This window comes from Staurois parvus, unplaced genomic scaffold (assembly GCF_062004578.1).
Source record: "Staurois parvus isolate SC_StPar_1 unplaced genomic scaffold, SC_StPar_1.0 ptg000022l, whole genome shotgun sequence".
NCBI classification, from domain to species: Eukaryota; Metazoa; Chordata; class Amphibia; order Anura; family Ranidae; genus Staurois; species Staurois parvus.
Genome location: NW_028317818.1, coordinates 9492274 through 9514275, shown reverse-complemented (window position 1 = coordinate 9514275; position 22002 = coordinate 9492274). Strand labels below are relative to the sequence as shown.

At 41.9% G+C, this 22002-nt stretch overlaps 1 protein-coding gene across 4 annotated transcripts in view; it reads left to right on the top strand.

Moving 5' to 3' along the window:
* USP7 (ubiquitin specific peptidase 7) overlaps positions 1 to 22002 on the top strand; it is a 264238-nt gene that overhangs the window by 197426 nt on the left and 44810 nt on the right. For all 4 annotated transcript variants that reach the window (XM_089692216.1, XM_089692212.1, XM_089692209.1 and 1 more), the window contains 5 exons: positions 2634 to 2787; positions 10637 to 10704; positions 12117 to 12225; positions 12313 to 12390; positions 21435 to 21535. In XM_089692216.1, coding sequence (XP_089548342.1) covers positions 2634 to 2787; positions 10637 to 10704; positions 12117 to 12225; positions 12313 to 12390; positions 21435 to 21535 — 510 coding nt within the window. The remainder of the gene's footprint in view (positions 1 to 2633; positions 2788 to 10636; positions 10705 to 12116; positions 12226 to 12312; positions 12391 to 21434; positions 21536 to 22002) is intronic.

Below are 22002 nucleotides of genomic sequence, written 5' to 3'. Positions count from 1 at the left end.
GTATTAACCTCGTAAGCAAGCATTTATTATATTGCATCTTACCAATTTGTAGATGTAATGGATGCACTAGCTTTTTTTTTTTTTTCTTTTCTTTCTTTCATTTATTTTCACATGGTGGTCTAGCTAGTAAGTCGGTTTGTTTTTTAACAGCAAGCTGTCTTGCAGATGTAGCAGTTAGATAGTTGGAGGTGCTTACAATGATCAACTTTTTGTTATTTTATGGAAAACCTTTATTCCAAAAGGTACAAATCTTTTGCTGTAACTGCTTAAGTGTTGGATGGAGTTTGGTTTCAATTTGTCAGTGTCTAAATCTGCTAGTACATCTAACACGCCTATCTTCCCAGACTGACAATGCTGCTGTTCAAAGGTGTCTCTGTGCCAATTCATCCAGTGTGCATACACCCTCATACAGGAGGTGTGTTACTGGCCAGCACCAGGTGAAAACTAATAGAAGAAAGTCTTAAAAAAAACCCCAAAAAACTAATGCAAGCACTGCATCTAATAATTGGTAAGCTAGAATGCATTACATTTATGTTGTTGGGTGTAATACTGCTTTATGGGACAAAGGAATCTGTCATTCCTGCCCTGCTAACAGCAGGAAAACCACATCCAGAAAGATCTATTATTGTACCTGGAAATCCTCCTTTGCCTGGTGTAAACACAGGCACTTCAATTCCGCCAATGACTTCTGGCCTTCCTACAGTGAAGACTTAACTAGAACTTGGCCATAAGCACCTTGAAGTGCAGGTTTCAGCTTTTTTTTTTTCTTTTTCCAGATACTTCTGGCTCGCTCTCATCAACACCTTTTATTCAGAACAGTGTCTCAGAACAGGCCCTTTTTACAGCGCCCTTTGCTTTCTTGGGACCTCAACTTGGTTTTCTCTGCCCTGCAGACACCATCCTTTGAACCTATCAGGGATATCCTTCTAGTTGACCATTTCTTGAAAATGAGCTTTTTTGGTTTCTATTATGTCTGTCAGATGTGTTTTCAGCTGGTGTCTGTCTTGTAAGAAGCAGTTTGTCATTCTTGACAAAGACCATGTAGTTTTATGCCCAAGACCATCTATTCTTCCTGAGATGGTATCCGTTTTCGACCTCAATGACGACATAGTACTTACATTTTTGTGCCCTACTCCTAAGCACCCAAAGGAAATTGCTCTTCATTGCCTGGACGCCTATCAGTCTACCTTAGAGTGGAAGTAAAGGCAAAACCTAACTAAATTTAAAACTACACTCAGCCACATTCTAAGCCTAATCTGTCTAGCAAAAATCACGATACTTACCTGTTCTGCAGCCACTCCAGTCTGGTCTCCCGTGGCACCCTTTTGTGTGCGGGACAAAGCCGACAACAGCTGGGAAGTATGGGACTGGACCAGAGCGGCTGCAGAACAGGTAAGTATAGCTATTTTTTTTTTCTTTACAGGACTAGATAGCTTAGGCTTAGAATGTGGCTGAGAGAGTAAGTTTAGTGTTAAGTTTTGCATTCACTTAAAAGCAACATCTTCTAGCAGGAAGATCTACTTCCTATTCCTCCTTCCCTCAGAATCTCACAGGTGACCTCCTGCTTCCAAGTCCACCATCGCTCAATGGATAAGACAACTCATCACTAGAACCTACAGTCCAAAGGGCGAATCTTGTTTTGCACTTTAACATGCCCACTCCACCAGGTTGGTGGGTGTTTACTGGGCATTTTGACACCAAGCCTCTGTAACCCAACTTTGTAAGGATGCCACCATGTTCTCTGTTCATATCTTTTCAAAGTTGCATGAGGTGGGCAACCAATCTTTGAGTGCAGCTTGTGCACTTATAGTTCATTGCTTTTTTGCACATATACTTGCTGCTTTTACACTGTTTTACAAGATTTGCACATTTATGCAATTTCCCGGTGATTATGTTTGCATTTTCTTGATATTTTGATTTTAAGCGCTGTATTTTGGGATTTTGTTAGTTTTGACTTAGCAGGAAAATCTTTTTCCTGGAGTACTGTACAGACACAGAACTCTCTCCCCTCTGTTCTTTCCATTGCTAGTTACAAAATGGAAGCTAGTTGAGAGTGGAGTTGGAGGGGTTCTATAGGGGGGATGTCTCTATGGCGCTTTTTGTTTTTTGCCAGTGTCACATTATCTGAAGGTAAGTGCAGATAACCCAGTTGTAATGATTTAAAGAAACCCATGTAGTGTCCACTCACAGAAAAAGTTTTTTGTTTTTTTTTTATGGCAAGTAAAGAATTATTTTATCATATGTGCTTTTTTTCCCTGGAATGCCTTTTTGATTTTGCCAGTAATTAACCACTTATATACGCCATTTAGTACAGATGGTTATTATGGCATGGTTAGTCTGTGTTTTCAAAGTTTTTAACTTTTGTAGACTTCTACTTGTATTTTCTGGAACCACAATATATCTATTTTATCACTTTACTTGTTTATAATTTTAAGTGATAAATTAAAAGTGACATTTTATATGTATTGCTGCTGTGGTCCCAGATATGGTTCCTTTTATACCTGATGCATACTAAAATATTGACTGGGTTCCACAGCTTTTTTCCAAGATAGTGGTAGAATTATATATCCTTTTGAAGAATGTTTGATTGACTTGTATTTGGTTCTTTAATAATCGTGAACTGTTTTGTCTAGAGATGACCCGGAGAACGAGAGCAGTGAGCTGGCAACTGCCAAGGAGTACTTTAGAGACCTTTATCATCGTGTTGATGTGATCTTCTGTGACAAGACAATTCCTAATGATCCAGGATTCGTGGTTACGTTGTCTAACAGAATGAATTACTCTCATGTATGTATATGTTAAAGAACGTTTGTCTTTTAAGGCAGTTTAATCTATGAAATTCAATGTAATTTTGGTAGATGTGGTACATTTACCCAAAGATAGTTTCATAGCATAGCAGCCATAGATCCTATGTAATGGCAAAAGAAGAATAACTTACTGTTTGAACTGAAACACAAGTGCTATTAACTACTTTCCTGCTGCCCTATAGCAGAAGTACTGCGGCAGGGCTGCAAAAAGTCACATAAATATATGTGATATGCATTTCTAGGTGGGGGCATGCGTGACGCCCTACCCGTGTGCCGCTATTGGCTGCTGGACATGTCAGTCACTGAGTCCCGGCCGGCGATTCTCAGCTGGGAAATGGGGATCGTCAGTAGAGCTAACGGGAGAAACCTGTGTGTAAACAACACAGGTCTCTCTCCTGTCAGTAAGGTCTGTATTTGCACAGCAGAAAAATACAGAGCAGAATTTCTCCGTAGTAAAACTCAGCACTAAAAGGAATAAAAAAGATTTACAACCCATCATAACAGAGGATGGAACTCTGAAATATTCCAGCAACCCCCAATACCGGCTTTCAGACAACCCTCCAACCTCAGAAATAAACTAATAAGTAGGAAACTTCCTTCTGATCAAGATGTCACAAATAATGGAAGCAAACCCTGCAATAAAAAAACGCTGCAAACTGTGCAACCAAATCAATCCATCAAAAAGTGTCAGACACTCAAAAGGGATCTTCAATATCTCCAGATTATACAGCTACACCTCTAGTAATGTTGTGTACCTTATCCAATGTACTAAATGTAGCAAAGGATCTTATGTTGGCGAAACAGGACAGAAGTTGCAAACAAGGATGAATTTGCACAGACATACTATCAAGGAACATAAAGAAGATGACTTTTGCACACCTGTGGGACACCATTTCGCACAACCAGGCCACACAATGGGAGACCTCAATATTTTAGTTCTTAAAGGAAATTTCCAATCCATTCAGGAAATAAAAAGTTTTGAACTAAGATAATTCTATTTGACACAAGAGATAACGGCCTTAATTTGGACATGGGATTCCTCAATCGTTATCCAACAGTTTTATGACTCCCTCTGTGAGTGTTGTCACCCCCCCCCCCCCCAGTCTTTGCTTTTGCTGTGTCTTATCTCTAGTCTAATCCTAGTCTTTTAACCATTTGTGTACATATGTGTGTGTTTTTTGTTTTCTTTCATCCCCCACATCTTTTCTAACATTCTGCTAAAACTTTGTAGTAGTACTGCTTTGACCTTGAAGAAGGGGACATACCCCGAAAGCTTGTCCTTAAAATTGTATGTTAGTGCAAATAAAAAAAGTATCATGTCAGTACTCAATTGTTTCTGTCCGTAGTAAAACAAAACACAGCACATGATGTAAAGCACGGTTAACCCTTTGATTGTCCCAGTTTTAACCCCTTCCTGCCTAGTGTCTTCAGTACAGTGTCACTGCTTTTTATTAGCACTGATTACTGTATTAGTGTCTTTGGGATGCCAGTGGCAGGTAGTTCCCACCCAGTGTCAGAACCGCAGTTCCACTATAAGTCGCTGATTGCCACCATTACTAGTATAAAAAAAAAACAAATTCCAGTGTATATATGCCACCATTTGTAGGTACTATAACTTTCACGTAAACCAATTATTATACGGTTATTGGGATTTTTTTTTTAGCAAAGACATGTACAAGTAACGCAGTGCCATATCGCAAAAAATTACCTGGTCAGAAAGGGGGGTAAATCCTCTTGAGGGTAAAAGGTTAAAGTAGTTTCTTAAAGCGGAAGTAAACTCTTGTATATAAAAAAAAAATCTCCCTGCAAGATAAAAGCATAATGTGCCAGTATGCATCACATACTAGCACATTATGAAACCACTTAATATGAAGCTGTCCAGCAGCATGCTGTCACCGATGACAAGGCTTCCATCTTCACCCAGCCTTTGGATGCAAAAGAAATAAACAGGGTACACCGGCCTAGTGCATTACCTAAAATAAATTTTATTGATAAAAGGTGATAAGTATTATACTCACAAAGGACAAGTACATCAAGAGCTCATCGCAAAAAGGAACAGCAATGTCCAGTCCACATTGCATAGCTTCACACAATAGGATCCCTGGACCTCCAACAGGCTAACACATTTCGAGGTCCTGCCTCTTCCTCAGAACGAATAGAACCAATGCCTGTACCCTTCTCTTAAATAGTCTAGTGACTAGTCAAAATTATGCAAGAGGGCCATCATTAGCTCCCCCAGGAGTGGGGACAAGTCCCATGTGTGCTGCCCATCCTGAGAAGATGAACTATTATTATCTGTAAACAATTCTGGGTATACTAACAAAATACAAAAAATCCCTAAAACCATGAAAACCCATAAAGAACATATAAGTTCCTATTATCGCATTAAACTATATAAAACTACGTCACATAGTACATCTATGAAGGCTGCTAATACACTCAAAGGGGATATAGGTGTTTGAATTGTAAGTGAAAGATCTTCTGAAGTGTACGCACTATCTGGATACTGCATACGTCTATTATTGATGGATTCCATAGTGAAATCTTTTCATCTGCCCTCAGTGTACATGAGCAGGTGGCCTGCTGGAACACATGCCAGCCACGTAAACCCGGAAGAGCAGCTGCCGTGCGTCCCACACGGACGTGGGTGATCTGCCAGAACACATGCTGGCATGTGTGACCTGCTGGAACGCACGCTAGCACCTTCACCCCGGAAGGATGGCAAATGGTGATCGAGACCCCTATAGGTGGAAGGACGTGCTGCATCAGTCCAGATCGTAAGCCAGATCTAAGCAGCTGCTCAGAAAGGAACGTCCACATATACCCCTGCTGATGGACTAAAGGGGCTATATTGCAGGGAAAACCCATGGGATGGACCAAAGCAAATCAACTTTGATTCCAAAGTGTGCTGCTTAATCGGGGGAATAATACCTGGGAAATAGGTTGTGCAACATAAAGCTAAAACTTACATGGACAAATATATATATATATATATATATATATATATATATATATATATATAATGTCACTAAGGCCCGTAAGTAGACTATCAATAACTAAACATGTAAGTACGAGTTTACATGCATTTGATGGATAACAGATCACATGAACTCAATCATATTGTATGATATAAAGAACTTAAGGGTACAGGGCATTGTTACACTCTGATTAAAAGTAAATACTAGTTATATTTTTAAAACAATACAATAACTCAGGCACCTAGAGAAACTGAGAAACCAAAACTACATGTACCGTAAAAGAACCACCCTACGACAGTATGGCTGGTAAATTAGTGGGTCAATGAACGTCTTGATGTATCTCCATGTCTTCATTGAGCCCACCAGGAACAAGAGAACCTAAAGTAAGTATCCAATACGTCTCTCTTTTACGTAACTTCTGAAATTCTCTGCCGTTGTCTGATGCCACATGTACATGCAGGCCCCACAATTCTTCACCCCGCATTTGTAACTACTTTTTTGATTAAAAAGGACTGACCAAGGATTGGCACTGCTCCTCTCAGTGATTCATGGTTTACTGATCCTGCTGGGTGCAATGTACTGTAACTTCTAAGTTCCCTAGATTTTCTAAATCTGATTTCTGGTCTAGGAGCAAGAAAATGTCCCAAAACAGGATCCTGTTTTAGGATGTTCCAATTCCTCTGAAGATTCATTGTATAAGCTTTGGTATTGAACCTAGTACAGAATCTGACTTGGTCTGTATGTTTAGTGTTTATGTCCTTATTCTTTTGCCTAGTGGGTTCAGTCAACACCTGTGACTTCCTTTAAAGGGCACTCATCATATTGGACCAATACTTGTGATAGGCCTCCTCCACATGGGCCTCACTGTAGCCCTTTTCCAGGAACTTAGTTCTGAGGATGGCACCTTGCTCCTCATCTATTCTTGTGCTACAAGTTCTCCTTAGTCTGCAATATTGTCTGAACAGGACATTTTGAATCCACCGGGGATGGTGATTACTGCTGGCGTGTAAATATGAATTGTCGACTCTCAGCTTAAAATGTGTTTTGGAGCGGATATTCCCATTCATATTCACTTGTAGCTCCAAATCTGAAAAGCATGTCTCATCAACCACATGTGTGGTAGAAGAATTTTCCAGTGGCAAAAGAATTTTCTTTGCACTGTGCAAGGAAACCACCTAAATCCTCATCCGACCCATTCCAGATGATCATCTGGTCTTTGTTCTGGGTTCACAGGCTCCAGCCTTCTGAATTGCTGAGGTGCAATGACATCACTCCCATGCATGCATACAGGAATCACTGTTGCGGCACAGAGCTCTGAAAGGATGACATGAGTATACCATTGCTTCATTTCACTGATGATGTCACTGGCTGGAGAAATGGTGAATATCTCCTAAATGGTGCACATTTAGGAGATATTCCCTGTACCTACAGGTAAGCTTTTTTATAAGCTTACTTGTAGTTACAAGTGTCCAAGCACAGTTTACTAGCACTTTAAACATACATCACAGACAGGGGAGTGTAATATTCATGACTACCTGGGTTATGCTTCCATCCTTGGTGGGGCAGAGGTTGGTTGCTAAGGCCAGCAGGCCAAGAGGGACACTGTATGCAGAATTGCCCAAGCAGGCTTGGCCAGTAATGTTGCGGGTCAGTGATGAATCCTGCGTGTATTGATCTCCGGTGTACAGTCTGGTGGGGTGCTGTACAAGTCCAGGGCAGTTATTCCCCTGGAGTGAAGTCAAGTCCCTGAAGGCCCTCTAGGGGGCAAGCCTGCTGTGATGGATTAAGACTGAGCATGCTGGCTCTGCAGCTATGGTCTGGTGAGTGCCACTGAATACTAGTGGAGAAATGTATTAAATTCTCTTGACTGTTGTTTGGGGGTATTTGCTGCCAGTTTCACTGTGAGGGGAAATCTTTTGGTAGTGGAGTGCAGAAGTCGCTGTTCTCTAGTCTTGGGCACAGTGCATGTGCTTTTCCAGCTGTCTGAGCTTGCACGTCATAGGGATTCTGGCATAGCACACCAAGTTTGTCTGCTCAACACTATTCAGCCTCCAAGTCTGCACGGTAGCAGTTGTCGCTTCTTTAATGCCAGGCACAGCAAGTATTGGGACACTTGTCTACAGGTGGTGATTGGTACATAGGTTTTCTGGCTCAGGCTGACACTTCCCTCAGCTGGGTGGCCACCTTCATCTGAGGTTTACAGGCCTTTTTAACACTCAGCAAGCCATTGTCTCACAGAATCAGAGGATGGTGTGGAAACCTCCCAAATCCCTCTGTTGCACCAATAATCCTGGTATTAACCACTTTCCATCAGGATGTTTATATAGATTCTTCAGATGGGAAGTGGTTAAAGACGCCACAGATGATAGGTTGGAGGCAGTCTTTAAAGTAGCGTCTTCTCTTGTAAGAGCAGCTCTACAGCCTGCTATGGCTCCAGTGTAAGTTTTCAAAGCACTTAAAAGTATAGGCAACATATATGCTCCATTATAGAGAATCCGATCCGGAGGACCCTGCCGTTTGGCTGCTCCTGGAAGACTTTCTGAGAGCCTTGATTTTCTTGGTGGATGCCTTTTTGAAGACACCATTTCTGTCCACATGAGAAGGATCCTAGTGTGGGCCAGCAGAACTTCTCTGCAAGGAGCAAATTGAGAGGCTGACCTTGGAGGGTAAACTTGGTGACTTGGTTGGGTCATCCTTGTAAGCCTTTATCCAGAAGGTGACTGTGGGGGTGAGTACATTCTAATCTAAGAAGTGTTCCCCTTCACTCTTTGGGTCCTCGAGTTGTTTGAATTTTACAGCTTCATTTTAACAGTCTGATTCCCTCTTTGTTCTCCCTTGGGGTCCTCTGAAGCTCATGAAATCTGCAGGGTTGGTTATTGCTTTTTTTTTTTTTTTTTGAGACCAGGGGAATACCTGGCATCAATGAGTATCCAAGATTCTTATGTGCCTATTCCTATTTATCTACCTCATCAGCGCTTTCTGTGAACTGGAATGGGAGACAGTCATATCTATTTTGTCACACTGCCTTTTGGTCCATCCTCTTCTCCTATTACCTCCGCTCTTTGCAGAATTCCAGGCAGCCAGGTCATGCGTTCTGTTTGACCTTTTCCTGAAGGGTTTGTCTTCCTTACAGCTGTCTGCAAACATCCACAGGACGTTAGATGATCCAGGGTTTGCTGGGTGATCAGTTTTAAAAAAAAATCTTCTCCATTGTGTCCGTGCCATTGACAAGAAACAGGAGTTCCTCTTGCATCAGAAGTAGTTTGATTCTTGTTGAGAATGATACTATGGGTCTCAGTCGTACCCATGCCTGTCTCCTTAAGGGCGATCCCTGGGGGCCAGTTTCTCTCTACTGGTTGGTTCAGGACATGGAGTGGTTCATGCTCCAAGATGCATCTCAGACCATGTGTTGGATGTGTGAAGGCCATCTGAGGGAGGCTTCATATCTCTCTGAACTGTCTGTGGGTGATATAAACTAGTCTCCTGCTCCAGGTATTTGACAGGAACAGGGTGTGTTTTAAAGGATATGTTAACACAACATTTCATATTGATAATGGGTGCCTGCTTTGCCATGAGAAGCTTTTCTGTTCTTTTTGAATTGTTTCCGTTGTGTAAAATACCTGGTGTTCCTGGCATTCCCTCTGCTTTCCTAATAAAAGCTGACAACACTAGGCATGGGAGGGCAATGTGGCTAGTGTTCTGGCTTTGCTGGAAACTCTGCCTGCTCTACGCCAGTGATCAGACTGGTACTGACATGCTTCCCCTCCCTCCCCATGCCCCTTCACAGCCTTTCACTGGGAAGACCAGTGTGCTGTGGTTTCTGCTCCCCTGATCTCTGAGCTTCTGTATGCAGCTAAGAACAGAGGGTATGTGATCACTTTAAAAAACAAAAAGGAACAAAATGGAATTTTATATTTTTTTTTTATATGTATACAAAATTTTTTCCTTTAAGTTCTATTTAAAGTGTGTGTGTGTGTGTGTGTGTGTGTGTGTGTGTGTGTGTGTGTGTGTGTGTGTGTGTGTGTGTGTGTGTGTGTGTGTGTGTGTGTGTGTGTGTGTGGTTTTACAAGGTGAAGGTTTACATACACCTTTATTACATTGGATAACCTGTCTACCTAGGGCAGTGGTGGTGAACCTATAGAACGCATGCCGCAGTGGGCAAGCAGAGCCCTCTCTGTTAGCACATGGGCCAAGTCGCCCCAGCAGCTGAGCATTGGATAATTGCGCACATAGGGGCCATGCGCATGCTCAGAAAGGAGTAGCGATGTCGCGACTCGTTAGCCGCAGCTCGACCAAGCTTTCACATGGCCAGTCATTGCGCTGCCAAGGATACGTATATTGGACTGGCTCTGAGTTTTAATATATTTGTTTTTAGGAGCTTGTGTCCCTTAATGGACTCCAAGAAAAGGGATTTTATTGGTTTCCAGAGGTTTTAACATGCCCAGTACTCTGATACATACTGTTACTTGGTACCTTGTTTCAAAATATAAATTGTGTATGCTTAGCTTCTTGTTTCCAGTCTGCTAGTGGAGGGCACCAGTCTGAGAAATATCAGATCTTTTATCCACAATGCGGATAGTTGCGGTTAGGGACAGATGTTTGAGCCTGAATGCAATCAGCCTGTTCGAATCAAATGGTTCACCAGTTAAAAAAAATAGAGGTTGCCTGCATCATTTTCTTCATATCCGCAATTAATTCTTTCTACTAGGCAACTGTAGCAATAGCCTTTCATTTGATTCCAGATTGTCACCAGACTTAATTTTTCAGTGACGTTTTAACAATTTAAATAGTGAAGTCTGACCGGGTCTTTTTAAGTATGTACATAAAATATTGTGGAATGCTGTCTTTCAGGTTGCAAAGACTGTTGCACAAAGACTTAACACCGATCCAATGCTTCTGCAGTTTTTCAAATCTCAAGGGTAAGCATTGTATTTTTCACACTTTTCAAAACAGCTAAAATATAACTTTCAGTAAGGATGAACTTATAGTCAAGCAGCAAATTCCTCAGAATAAATACATTTTGTGTAAGGGAATTGTATTTCCTGCCAAAGGATTTGTATTCATCCAGCCCTGAGATATAAACAGCTCTGTCATACCACAGTCTCACCTGGCTTGAAAGTATACATAACCTTTCTTTGCTACAGCTCGGTAGCACTTATGTCCCCTCCCCACTCTCAGCCTGTGACTGGACAGGTGGAGGAAATGCAGCAGACCGATACTCGTGTCTGTCCCTGATTTTGTTTTTCATATTGGCACGTTCTTGCACTGCTTATCGACTTTGTGCTTCACCTTTCCCTAGTCTGAGCTCCGTTGTACAGGGGCAGCAAGACGCTGACTCTGGTTCAAATTCATGTAATTGCACTGTTTGCATTAAAAAAAAAAAACATGGAAAGATATGATGAATAAATAGCTGCATTAACTTGTATGTCTTCCCCTTTTAGCAAATTCTTATACTCATCTGTTCATGCTCCTGGCAGATCCACGCTGTACTACCCATGGGGAGCTGCAGAGTCACCACTGAAAACTTTCATGGCACAAAGTCTTTTGAGCATGCACTGACAAAATCTCATTCGTTCTATGGAGATCCTGTCTGTCAGCGGTTGCAGTCTTTTATATTACATCCAGGAATTAATGGGATTTGGTCTACGCATGTGCATAAGGCTATAAACAGCCAGATGAGATCTAGCTTCAGCTGTGTGGCACAAAGCATTCTAAAGATAATCTATATATCAAAAATATTTTTGTATGATTTAGGAGTTTTTTCGTTTTTCTTTTGAGCCAATTGTGTTGGCTTTTTTAATTTTACAAACATAAGTTGACTGCGTTTCTTGACGTGACCACAGTGCAGCCTTCTTGTTCCACGTTTATGCTTTTGATTAAACTCCTGACTTGCAGTAGACCATTGAAATTATTCCACAAATTATTTTTAATTTGATAGCCTACAAGGGGAAATAGTAGTCTGTGTGTTATAAATCAATGCCTATAGAAGTTTAAAGCAGGGACAACTGAGTTATTAGCATCCCATTGGATGAAAAAAAAAATACGGTAGCCCATGTATTAAAACACCTCTTTGTAGCTCCGTAGCCACTGCAAGTATGACCCTTCGGGTGGGTTGCATGTTTCCCCCTGCAGTATCAGCATTCAGGTATGCTTTAGGATACAAGTGACCCTGTGCTGATAGGGTCGCTTCAAATAAATTTTGCCTGAGAGGCACTGAAACATTCAAGCATTTATGGCACAGATGGTTCTGTCTCATTACCCATTGTTATAATGCTATAGTACTGTTGCTTGTTAGTGTTCATGTCTGTTGCTTATACTTTATGATTTATAGTTACAGGGATGGTCCTGGAAACCCTCTTAGGCATAATTATGAAGGAACCTTAAGGGATCTTCTGCAATTCTTCAAGCCTAGACAGCCGAAGAAACTTTATTACCAGCAGGTACATCCAGTTACTTAACAAAATGATCAGGTAGAAAATATGATGTGGATGACTTTTTTTTTTTTTTTTTTTTCTTTTCAATTGCAGCTTAAAATGAAGATCACAGACTTTGAAAACAGAAGAAGTTTCAAGTGTATATGGCTAAATAGCCAATTCAGAGAAGAGGTTTGTATTAAATTAACCATGTGTTTTGTTGTGGAATACTGAGGCTTTGTTGTAATTATCAATTGTAAATGCATGTTCTGAGAGATTGGTGTCAATTCTTGCTTTTTAAGAAAGCACATGCATACAAAGGTCTATGCTTGGACAGTTTAGAATTCATTCATTCTTTAGTGTACATAATGCCATAGGTGTGATTTTTCATTGCTACAGTTTCATGCCAAAGCACTCAGAAACCACATGGAAAGGTTTGTAGTGTAGTATTCAATGGTACATTCTATTTTTGTGTATTGCAGTTTTGTAAAGCGCAACCTGCCTGTCATTCCTTTTAAATTCCCTCTAAATCCCAAAATTTTATATTTTCAGCTTACAGGTCCTTAGATGAGGGTGATTGCTTTAGTTTAATTTTAAAAGGTTTTTTTTTTGGGGGGGGGGGGGGGGGATTCTACTGTAAATTGTAGTCCTGGGATTACATTTCTCAATCGCCCTTCTGTATCAGGACAACAGACATAGACAGGACCACAGTACCTTCCCCCATAACATACGAGGGTGTAGTTCTGTAGTTATCAGAGCTAACCAAGAACATTGTAAGGTGTATTGCTGTAATGATCATAGCACAGGCAGAGTGCATAGCAAATTATCAGCTTTATGGCCAGATCAACAGTATTTTTTTCTTACAGTTTCAAATTTATTCCTTCGTGTATATAATGGCGTAGGTATGATTTTTCATTGCTACAGTTTCATACCAAACCACACAGAAACCACATGGAAAAGTTGGTAGTGTATTCAGTGGTACAGATTCTATTTTTGTGTATTGCATTATTTTTTTTTTTTTTTTTTTTACAAACCACATTTTGGTATATTTAACACACCAAAAGGAGGCAGATTAAGATTTTTTTTTCATTGTCAGATTTTAGCTAATGCTTTAAAGCAATCCTGTTGCTAGATTAAAAGGTTTCAATGCTCTGAAGCGTTGCTGGAAAAAGATGATCAAGTGCCCAATGGGACAATGCCAGATTGCACACCCAGTAGTCTTCTGCAGCTGGGTTCCCACTCCCAGCTGTCACTGTGCTTGTATCAGCATCACTGTTCAGCTCCATGGACCTGAAAGTGCACAGTGATGTTGTACATTCTTCCAGCTGTGTGTTCTCTGTTGGTTTCCTTGCACTGATCATTTTAAAGTGCTGGACCGACCACAGGCAAGAAAAAAAGGCAGCTTAACGGGGGCATAACTAGAAACCCAATGCCCTTTTAAAGATCTCCTTACACAGTTTAAGACTGAACCACCTACCAGTTTAGTGTTCCACAGGAGGTCTGGTGCTAGAATTATTGCTCTTGCTCTGATGTTCGTGGCACCTCACTTGTGTGGCGCGGTTTGCGTTTACATTTGCGTGCAGGACCAACATTTGCATTTGGACAGGGGGACAAAAGCAGCTTTAAAATTATTTTTACTTTTTTTTTTTCTAATCGACTTTGCCATCACATGGGCTGTGACAGGTTTTCTTTATGGAGAAACTGTTGCTTTTGGTTTTTGATGTCACACAGTGGGAGGTACAACATGGTTCCTCTCACTGTGGGTGAAGATGCCGCTGGTCAAATCGGTCCCAGGCTCCCCTGAGAGAGCCTGGGAAAGGCAGCGGCAGGAGAGGGGGAAACCCCCTTCCCTCCACCTGTAAAAAGTCGATTCATCAGCTGTATATTCACTTGGATCACTTTTACAAAAACAGAATCGCTGGCTGAAAAGGCCGTATGTGTGTGTATATATGTATGTATATATATATATATATATATATATATATATATATATATATATATATATATATATACTGTACAAATGGTGCTATTGAGGGGTGGTTAAAAAGATTAATATAATTGAAAATGTGTCTTGCTAGTTTTCTTTTTCTATAATACTGGAAACAATTTTTCAGCTTCATCTATAGTTATGCCCATATTGCACGTTGTACCATTGTTTTTGTATCTTTTAATTATGCAAAATGTGTAAATGACAATTATAAGATGTTTACCTCAAAAATAGATCAGAATACCCCAAAATAGATCAAAATCACCTAATATTCTGACCTTTTTTTTCATTGCACTATAAAAATAAAAATAAAGCTGGCTTAATATATACACACAGGCGCACTTGCACATTTTCCAAAGGGTGGGACAGTTGACACCACAAATACCCAAAACAAACTAATTTTACTAACTGAAGCTCAGTTAGTAAACGTCTTTTTTTTTTTTTTTTTTTTTTTTTTTTTTTTTTTAATCTGTAACATTTAAAAACCCAAATATCTGAAAACAGTTTTGATTTTCTGCAGAATTTCTGTTACTCTTTCATTCATCATGAACCACATTTATGTATTTTAACTAATGCTTTCTTTCCCTTGTTGCATTAAATAACTATCTCTGTAACAAAATATACATATAAGCATCAGGTCGAATCATATTCACAACAGACCAGATCCTAATAAGCACTACCTAACTTATAAACTGCAGTATGTTTTTGGTTTGCGTATTAACCTTGTGCGTACTTCTGAAAACTCAAAGAGAGGCGCTGCCGTTTGGATTCCATTTCCCAAATTAACAAGTTCTGCAATCTCGTTACACACAAGGTGCTCAATAATCCAAGGGCTTAGGCATATAGGCATTTTCCCTTTCATCACCTGCAAGTTGATGCACCCAGTGGAAGTTGAGTCTTGCTTGAAAGCCTTATGCGCAACATCTTCTGGAGTTCTTGAAGGTATAAGTCAGGATATCACTTAATCATCTTTATAGAGAGAACACATGGTATCTCTTCATTGCAGTCATCACTTTTTGCTCTGTTGGGTTACTTTTCATTTTATTCCATCTTTTTATTTCATTTTATTTCATCTGCAAAGACTGAAATGGGATTTTTAATCCCAGATCCTATATAGTTTATAAATATATTAAAAAGTAAGGGTCCCAACACTGAACCTTGGGATGCACCACTGACAACCCTAGACCATTCAGAGTATGAATCATTAACTACTACTCTTTGAATACGATCTTTTTGCCAGTTTTCTATCCATTTACATACAGATTTTTCCAAGACCGTAGACTTTACCTTGCACATTAGCCATGTGTGGGGAACTGTGTCAAACGCTTTTCAAAATCCAAGTATACCACGTCCACCGCCACCTCTCTGTCCAAGGTTTTACTCACCCCCTCATAAAAAGAAATCAGATTTGTTTGACAACTTCTGTCTTTCATGAATCCATGCTGTCTTTTGCTTAAAATATTTGTTTCCAGCAAGTTACTCATCTATTTGGTCTATTATTAAACTCTCCAGTATCTTCCCAACTATAGAAGTTAAACTAACAGAAGTTTCTTTTTCCCAAATGGTTGTAGCGCTACCCTTGTGAGAACTGCTGTATTGTGGGTATACCTAAGCTTCCCTCCGCACATTCAGGCAACAGGTGTTCTTCACACAGACTTGCATCCAAAGACAAGTGACCAGTCCATGAACTTGGTTTTGTTGTTTTATTAGCTTGGATAGGGATTATGGAATGCCCGATTTTGTCTTGAATCAGTGGAAGGGGGACACTTCTTTCCTATGTACAAAAGCAGATCCTGGACTGTTCTTTTCCCCAAATCCATCAGTCTTTGCGGATCAGTAGCAGCTGCACTTTACAGGCGAGGAGCTAACAGCCCTTCTAAAATCCCTTACTTACTGTACAGCTACCATGAGTCATCCACAATGATTTTGCCTGTAAAACTCTACACTATTCTAGAGGGTGCTACATAGTCTTTCAGGATATACAGTCAGGTCCATAAATATTGGGACATCGACACAATTCTAAAATTTTTGGCTCTATACACCACCACAATGTATTTGAAATGAAACAAACAAGATGTGCTTTAACTGCAGACTGTCAGCTTTAATTTGAGGGTATTTACATCCAAATCAGGTGAACGGTGTAGGAATTACAACAGTTTGCATATGTGCCTCCCACGTCTTAAGGGACCAAAAGTAATGGGACAATTGTCTTCTCAGCTGTTCCATGGCCAGGTGTGTGTTATTACCTCATTATCCCAATTACAATGAGCAGATAAAAGGTCCAGAGTTCATTTCAAGTGTGCTATTTGCATTTGGAATCTGTTGCTGTCAACTCTCAAGATGAGATCCAAAGAGCTGTCACTATCAGTGAAGCAAGCCATCATTAGGCTGAAAAAACAAAACAAACCCATCAGAGAGATAGCAAAAACATTAGGCGTGGCCAAAACAACTGTTTGGAAAATTCTTAAAAAGAAGGAATGCATCGGTGAGCTCAGCAACACCAAAAGCCCCGGAAGACGACGGAAAACAACTGTGGTGGATGACTGAAGTATTCTTTCCCTGGTGAAGAAAACACCCTTCACAACAGTTGGCCAGATCAAGAACACTCTCCAGGAGGTAGGTGTATGTGTGTCAAAGTCAACAATCAAGAAAAGACTTCACCAGAGTGAATACAGAGGGTTCACCACAAGATGGAAACAACTGGTGAGCCTCAAAAACAGGAAGGCCAGATTAGAGTTTGCCAAACAACATCTAAAAAAGCCTTCACAGTTCTGGAACAACATCCTATGGACAGATGAGACCAAGATCAACTTGTACCAGAGTGATGGGAAGAGAAGAGTATGGAGAAGGAAAGGAACTGCTCATGATCCTAAGCATACCACCTCATCAGTGAAGCATGGTGGTGGTAGTGTCATGGCGTGGGCATGTATGGCTGCTAATGGAACTGGTTCTCTTGTATTTATTGATGATGTGACTGCTGACAAAAGCAGCAGGATGAATTCTGAAGTGTTTCGGGCAATATTATCTGCTCATATTCAGCCAAATGCTTCACAACTCATTGGACGCTGCTACACAGTGCAGATGGACAATGACCCAAAGCAGACTGCAAAAGCAACCAAAGAGTTTTTTAAGGGAAAGAAGTGGAATGTTATGCAATGGCCAAGTCAATCACCTGACCTGAATCCGATTGAGCATGCATTTCACTTGCTGAAGACAAAACTGAAGGCGAAATGCCCCAAGAACAAGCAGGAACTGAAGACAGTTGCAGTAGAGGCCTGGCAGAGCATCACCAGGGATGAAACCCAGCGTCTGGTGATGTCTGTGTGTTCCAGACTTCAGGCTGTAATTGACTGCAAAGGATTTGCAACCAAGTATTAAAAAGTGAAAGTTTGATTTATGATTATTATTCTGTCCCATTACTTTTGGTCCCCTAAGAAGTGGGAGGCACATATGCAAACTGTTGTAATTCCTACACCGTTCACCTGATTTGGATGTAAATACCCTCAAATTAAAGCTGACAGTCTGCAGTTAAAGCACATCTTGTTCTTTTCATTTCAAATCCATTGTGGTGGTGTAAAGAGCCAAAAATGTTAGAATTGTGTTGATGTCCCAATATTTATGGACCTGACTGTATGCGATATAGGCACCTCTTTCAATAGGAAATGCATCACCAAAGGCATTTTAAAACTGACCAGTTCTACAGAAGAACTTTATTTTAGTGTCCTCTGTCTAGAGGAGATGCATTTCTGGAACCTGGGTGAGGGAGGCCTCTGTTTCTGGAGATTGCTATACCTACTTTTACCCAGGTTTGTCCCTAGTTTTTCCCCTATCCTGTAGTCTGTCATCTGGAGCCCCTTGGTGTTGGGCTTCTGTGGCAGGGCAATGTTAGGCTCTCCATATCCAAGTGGTCTTAGAGGAAGTTTTGGGGTCCTGACTGGTTCACTTTAGGTCATTCGCTCCTGAGAGAGGATTAGAAATATGTCAGTGCCTGTAGCAACCTCCTCTACAGTAAAAGAGTAGTTGGTCTCCATCTGTAGCAACCTCCTCCACAGTAAAAGAGTAGTTGGCCTCCATCTTCCAATTAGGTTTATCTAAATATCATTTATTGCACTCACATTTGTGCATTCCGCCCTGAACCTGGGTTAAGCAGCTTTGTACCATTGCGGTTCAGCTCCACTAGAGCCTAGTGCAAGCGCGGTCTGTTTTCCCATTCAGGAATTTTACCACTTCCAGAATGATGTCGCGTCGAGGTGCAGCTTGAATGATCTACTGATGTCTAATGCTAATGCAGCCAAACACACTGCCCGAGTCAACTCCCCCCCCCCCCCCCCCCCCCCCCCAAAAAAAAAGTTTCCTCTCATTACAGCCCTGCTCAGAGTTGCAGAACAGTTTACAGTCACTGTAGTGCTGCAATAGAGCAAAGATCAGCAGTACTGGTGGCAGAACAGGTAAAGTATTTTTTCTTCACAGGATTAGATTTTTATCTTCCAACAGAGTCCATTTAAAACCATAATGTGGAAATTCCCCCTTAAATGCATTCTGCTTGGTGTATAGGCTGTAATTTAGCTGGAACATTCTTAAGCCGACCGTACATGGGTAGAAATTCAGTAGCAATTTGGTTCAACAGGGACCAGCCAAATTTCAGTCCCATCTATTGATCGATGTGTGTACAACCAGCCTGCCTGCTTTTTTTCTGAGCAATTAGTGCCCACATTCATAGCCAGCAACACTGATCATTGTATTCTGATGGTGCAAAAGCTCCCTGCTGTCAGAATACAATACCACAGTGGGAAGGCTTCCCCCATCTACATCAAATGTGTGGATGTGGTATCAGATCATATTTTTTTTCATTTAGCCTGCTGGTTGAATAAGGAAATAAAGGGATTAATGTATGGGCTACCTTAGGGATATGTGGAACATGTTTACAGTATCAGCAATATGTACTAGCTCGTGCATGGTACTTTTTAGGGTGAAGTTTGAGCTTGTTCCTTCCTTTGTAAAGCACTTAAATCAAGTGTGGTGAATTTCTGCTGACATAGCATATTTTCATACATCATATGACCCTTTTTCTGGTGGACCATTTGCTGGTACATGCAATATTTACAATTCCACAGCATACTACCATGGCACCTTGCATAATAGTCTACCAAAACACACTACAGGTGGCTGTGAAGCATGCAAGAGGTGGCAGTAAATGACCTCGTGGTAACAGCATGTTATGATTGAAGCGGGCAATATCTCTGATGGAGAAGGGACTGAATACTTGTGTTCAGAGGCCCTTATAAAGTGTTAACAAATCCAATGAGAAGGTGTTCTCTCCTGCTGTAGAGAAATGTGTAGGCGTTCATAAAAGAATGTAGATTGAGTTAATTGCTTTAAAAAGCTTTGGGTTGTTTCAGTAAAAAACATTTATTGGAAACGTATTTTTCGCTCCATAAGATGCACCTGACCATAAGACGCACCTAGGTTTTAGGCGAAAAACAAAAAATATTCTGAACCAATGGACTGCAGACACAGTACAGGGGATGACCAGAGACTGCGGACACAGTGCAGGGGATGACCAGAGACTGCGGACACAGTGCAGGAGATGACCAGAGACTGCGGACACAGTGCAGGAGATGACCAGAGACTGCGGACACAGTGCAGGAGATGACCAGAGACTGCGGACACAGTGCAGGAGATGACCAGAGACTGCGGACACAGTGCAGGAGATGACCAGAGACTGCGGACACAGTGCAGGAGATGACCAGAGACTGCGGACACAGTGCAGGAGATGACCAGAGACTGCGGACACAGTGCAGGAGATGACCAGAGACTGCGGACACAGTGCAGGAGATGACCAGAGACTGCGGACACAGTGCAGGGGATGACCAGAGACTGCGGACACAGTGCAGGGGATGACCAGAGACTGCGGACACAGTGCAGGGGATGACCAGAGACTGCGGACACAGTGCAGGGGATGACCAGAGACTGCGGACACAGTGCAGGGGATGACCAGAGACTGCGGACACAGTGCAGGGGATGACCAGAGACTGCGGACACAGTGCAGGGGATGACCAGAGACTGCGGACACAGTGCAGGGGATGACCAGAGACTGCGGACACAGTGCAGGGGATGACCAGAGACTGCGGACACAGTGCAGGGGATGACCAGAGACTGCGGACACAGTGCAGGGGATGACCAGAGACTGCGGACACAGTGCAGGGGATGACCAGAGACTGCGGACACAGTGCAGGGGATGACCAGAGACTGCGGACACAGTGCAGGGGATGACCAGAGACTGCGGACACAGTGCAGGGGATGACCAGAGACTGCGGACACAGTGCAGGGGATGACCAGAGACTGCGGACACAGTGCAGGGGATGACCAGAGACTGCGGACACAGTGCAGGGGATGACCAGAGACTGCGGACACAGTGCAGGGGATGACCAGAGACTGCGGACACAGTGCAGGGGATGACCAGAGACTGCGGACACAGTGCAGGGGATGACCAGAGACTGCGGACACAGTGCAGGGGATGACCAGAGACTGCGGACACAGTGCAGGGGATGACCAGAGACTGCGGACACAGTGCAGGGGATGACCAGAGACTGCGGACACAGTGCAGGGGATGACCAGAGACTGCGGACACAGTGCAGGGGATGACCAGAGACTGCTGACCTTTGGGGAGGGAGGGGGAGCGGGTACCTGAATTTGACAGGTACCCGCTCCCACTTCCGCGGAGTTGTCCTTCTCTCTTCTTCCCGGGCCGGCTTCTGTGACAGCCGGGTGCCCACTGCGCATGCACGAGAAGCGCTGCGCTTTGTGAATGGCTCGGCGCCTTCTGGGACCTGTCATGTGTCCCAGAAGACATCGGATCATTCACAAAGCGCAGCACATGCGCAGTGGGCACCCGGCTGTCACAGAAGCAGCGCTGCAGGAGAGAACAGCTGAGCAGCCGGCCCGGTATTCTGAGATGTTGGCGGCAGAAATACCGGACCGGCCGCTTTATATTCGCTCCATAAGACGCACTGACATTTTCCCCCCTTTTTTGGGGGGAAAAAAGTGCGTCTTATGGAGCGAAAAATACGGTAAATAATAATTTACAAGATACATGAGTAAAGAGTGTAAATCCATTGTGTACAGTCTTTTGAGAAAATAACCTAGAATCTCCAAAAACTGTTAATGCTTCAGTTTATGGCATTCCTGAACACTTTTGTCAGATTTCATTTTTTCAATAACGCTTAAGATTTATTTTTTGTTTTACCAGGAAATAACACTATATCCAGACAAGCATGGCTGTGTAAGAGATCTTCTAGAAGAATGTAAAAGAGCTGTTGAACTGTCTGAGAAAGGTTCAGGTAAACTTAGGTAAGTTTATATAGCTTTGATGTGTAAAGCCCACATTATGTTTATAACTGAGCACTAGAGTCTAGTGCATGCAACTTTCAGTTTTCAGGACTCTTTGCACGCTAATGGATTATATACTTATAAATGATGGTGATAGACATGGTTCATACTCAAGCTATTTTTTTTAAATTTACAGTTGAACCAAAGTTGTATTCTGGTGAGTTTTAACTCTAATTTGCAAGTATGGTCATTTGTGCGGACTTACCTGGTAAGGCAACAGCAGTGACTGTCATCACTGCTGAAATTTTCAACAGATTTTTTTTTTTGGATTTACTCTTTTTTTGGCCATCCTGAATGGCTGGCTCAGGATGATGTAAATTCATTTGTGCTGTAGTTAATTCACCAAGCATGCCTTGAATGTTCATTGAGTTGCATTTGTGCATCTCCGTTCCCTTTCAGAAAAAAACATTCACAGCCATTCACGGTGG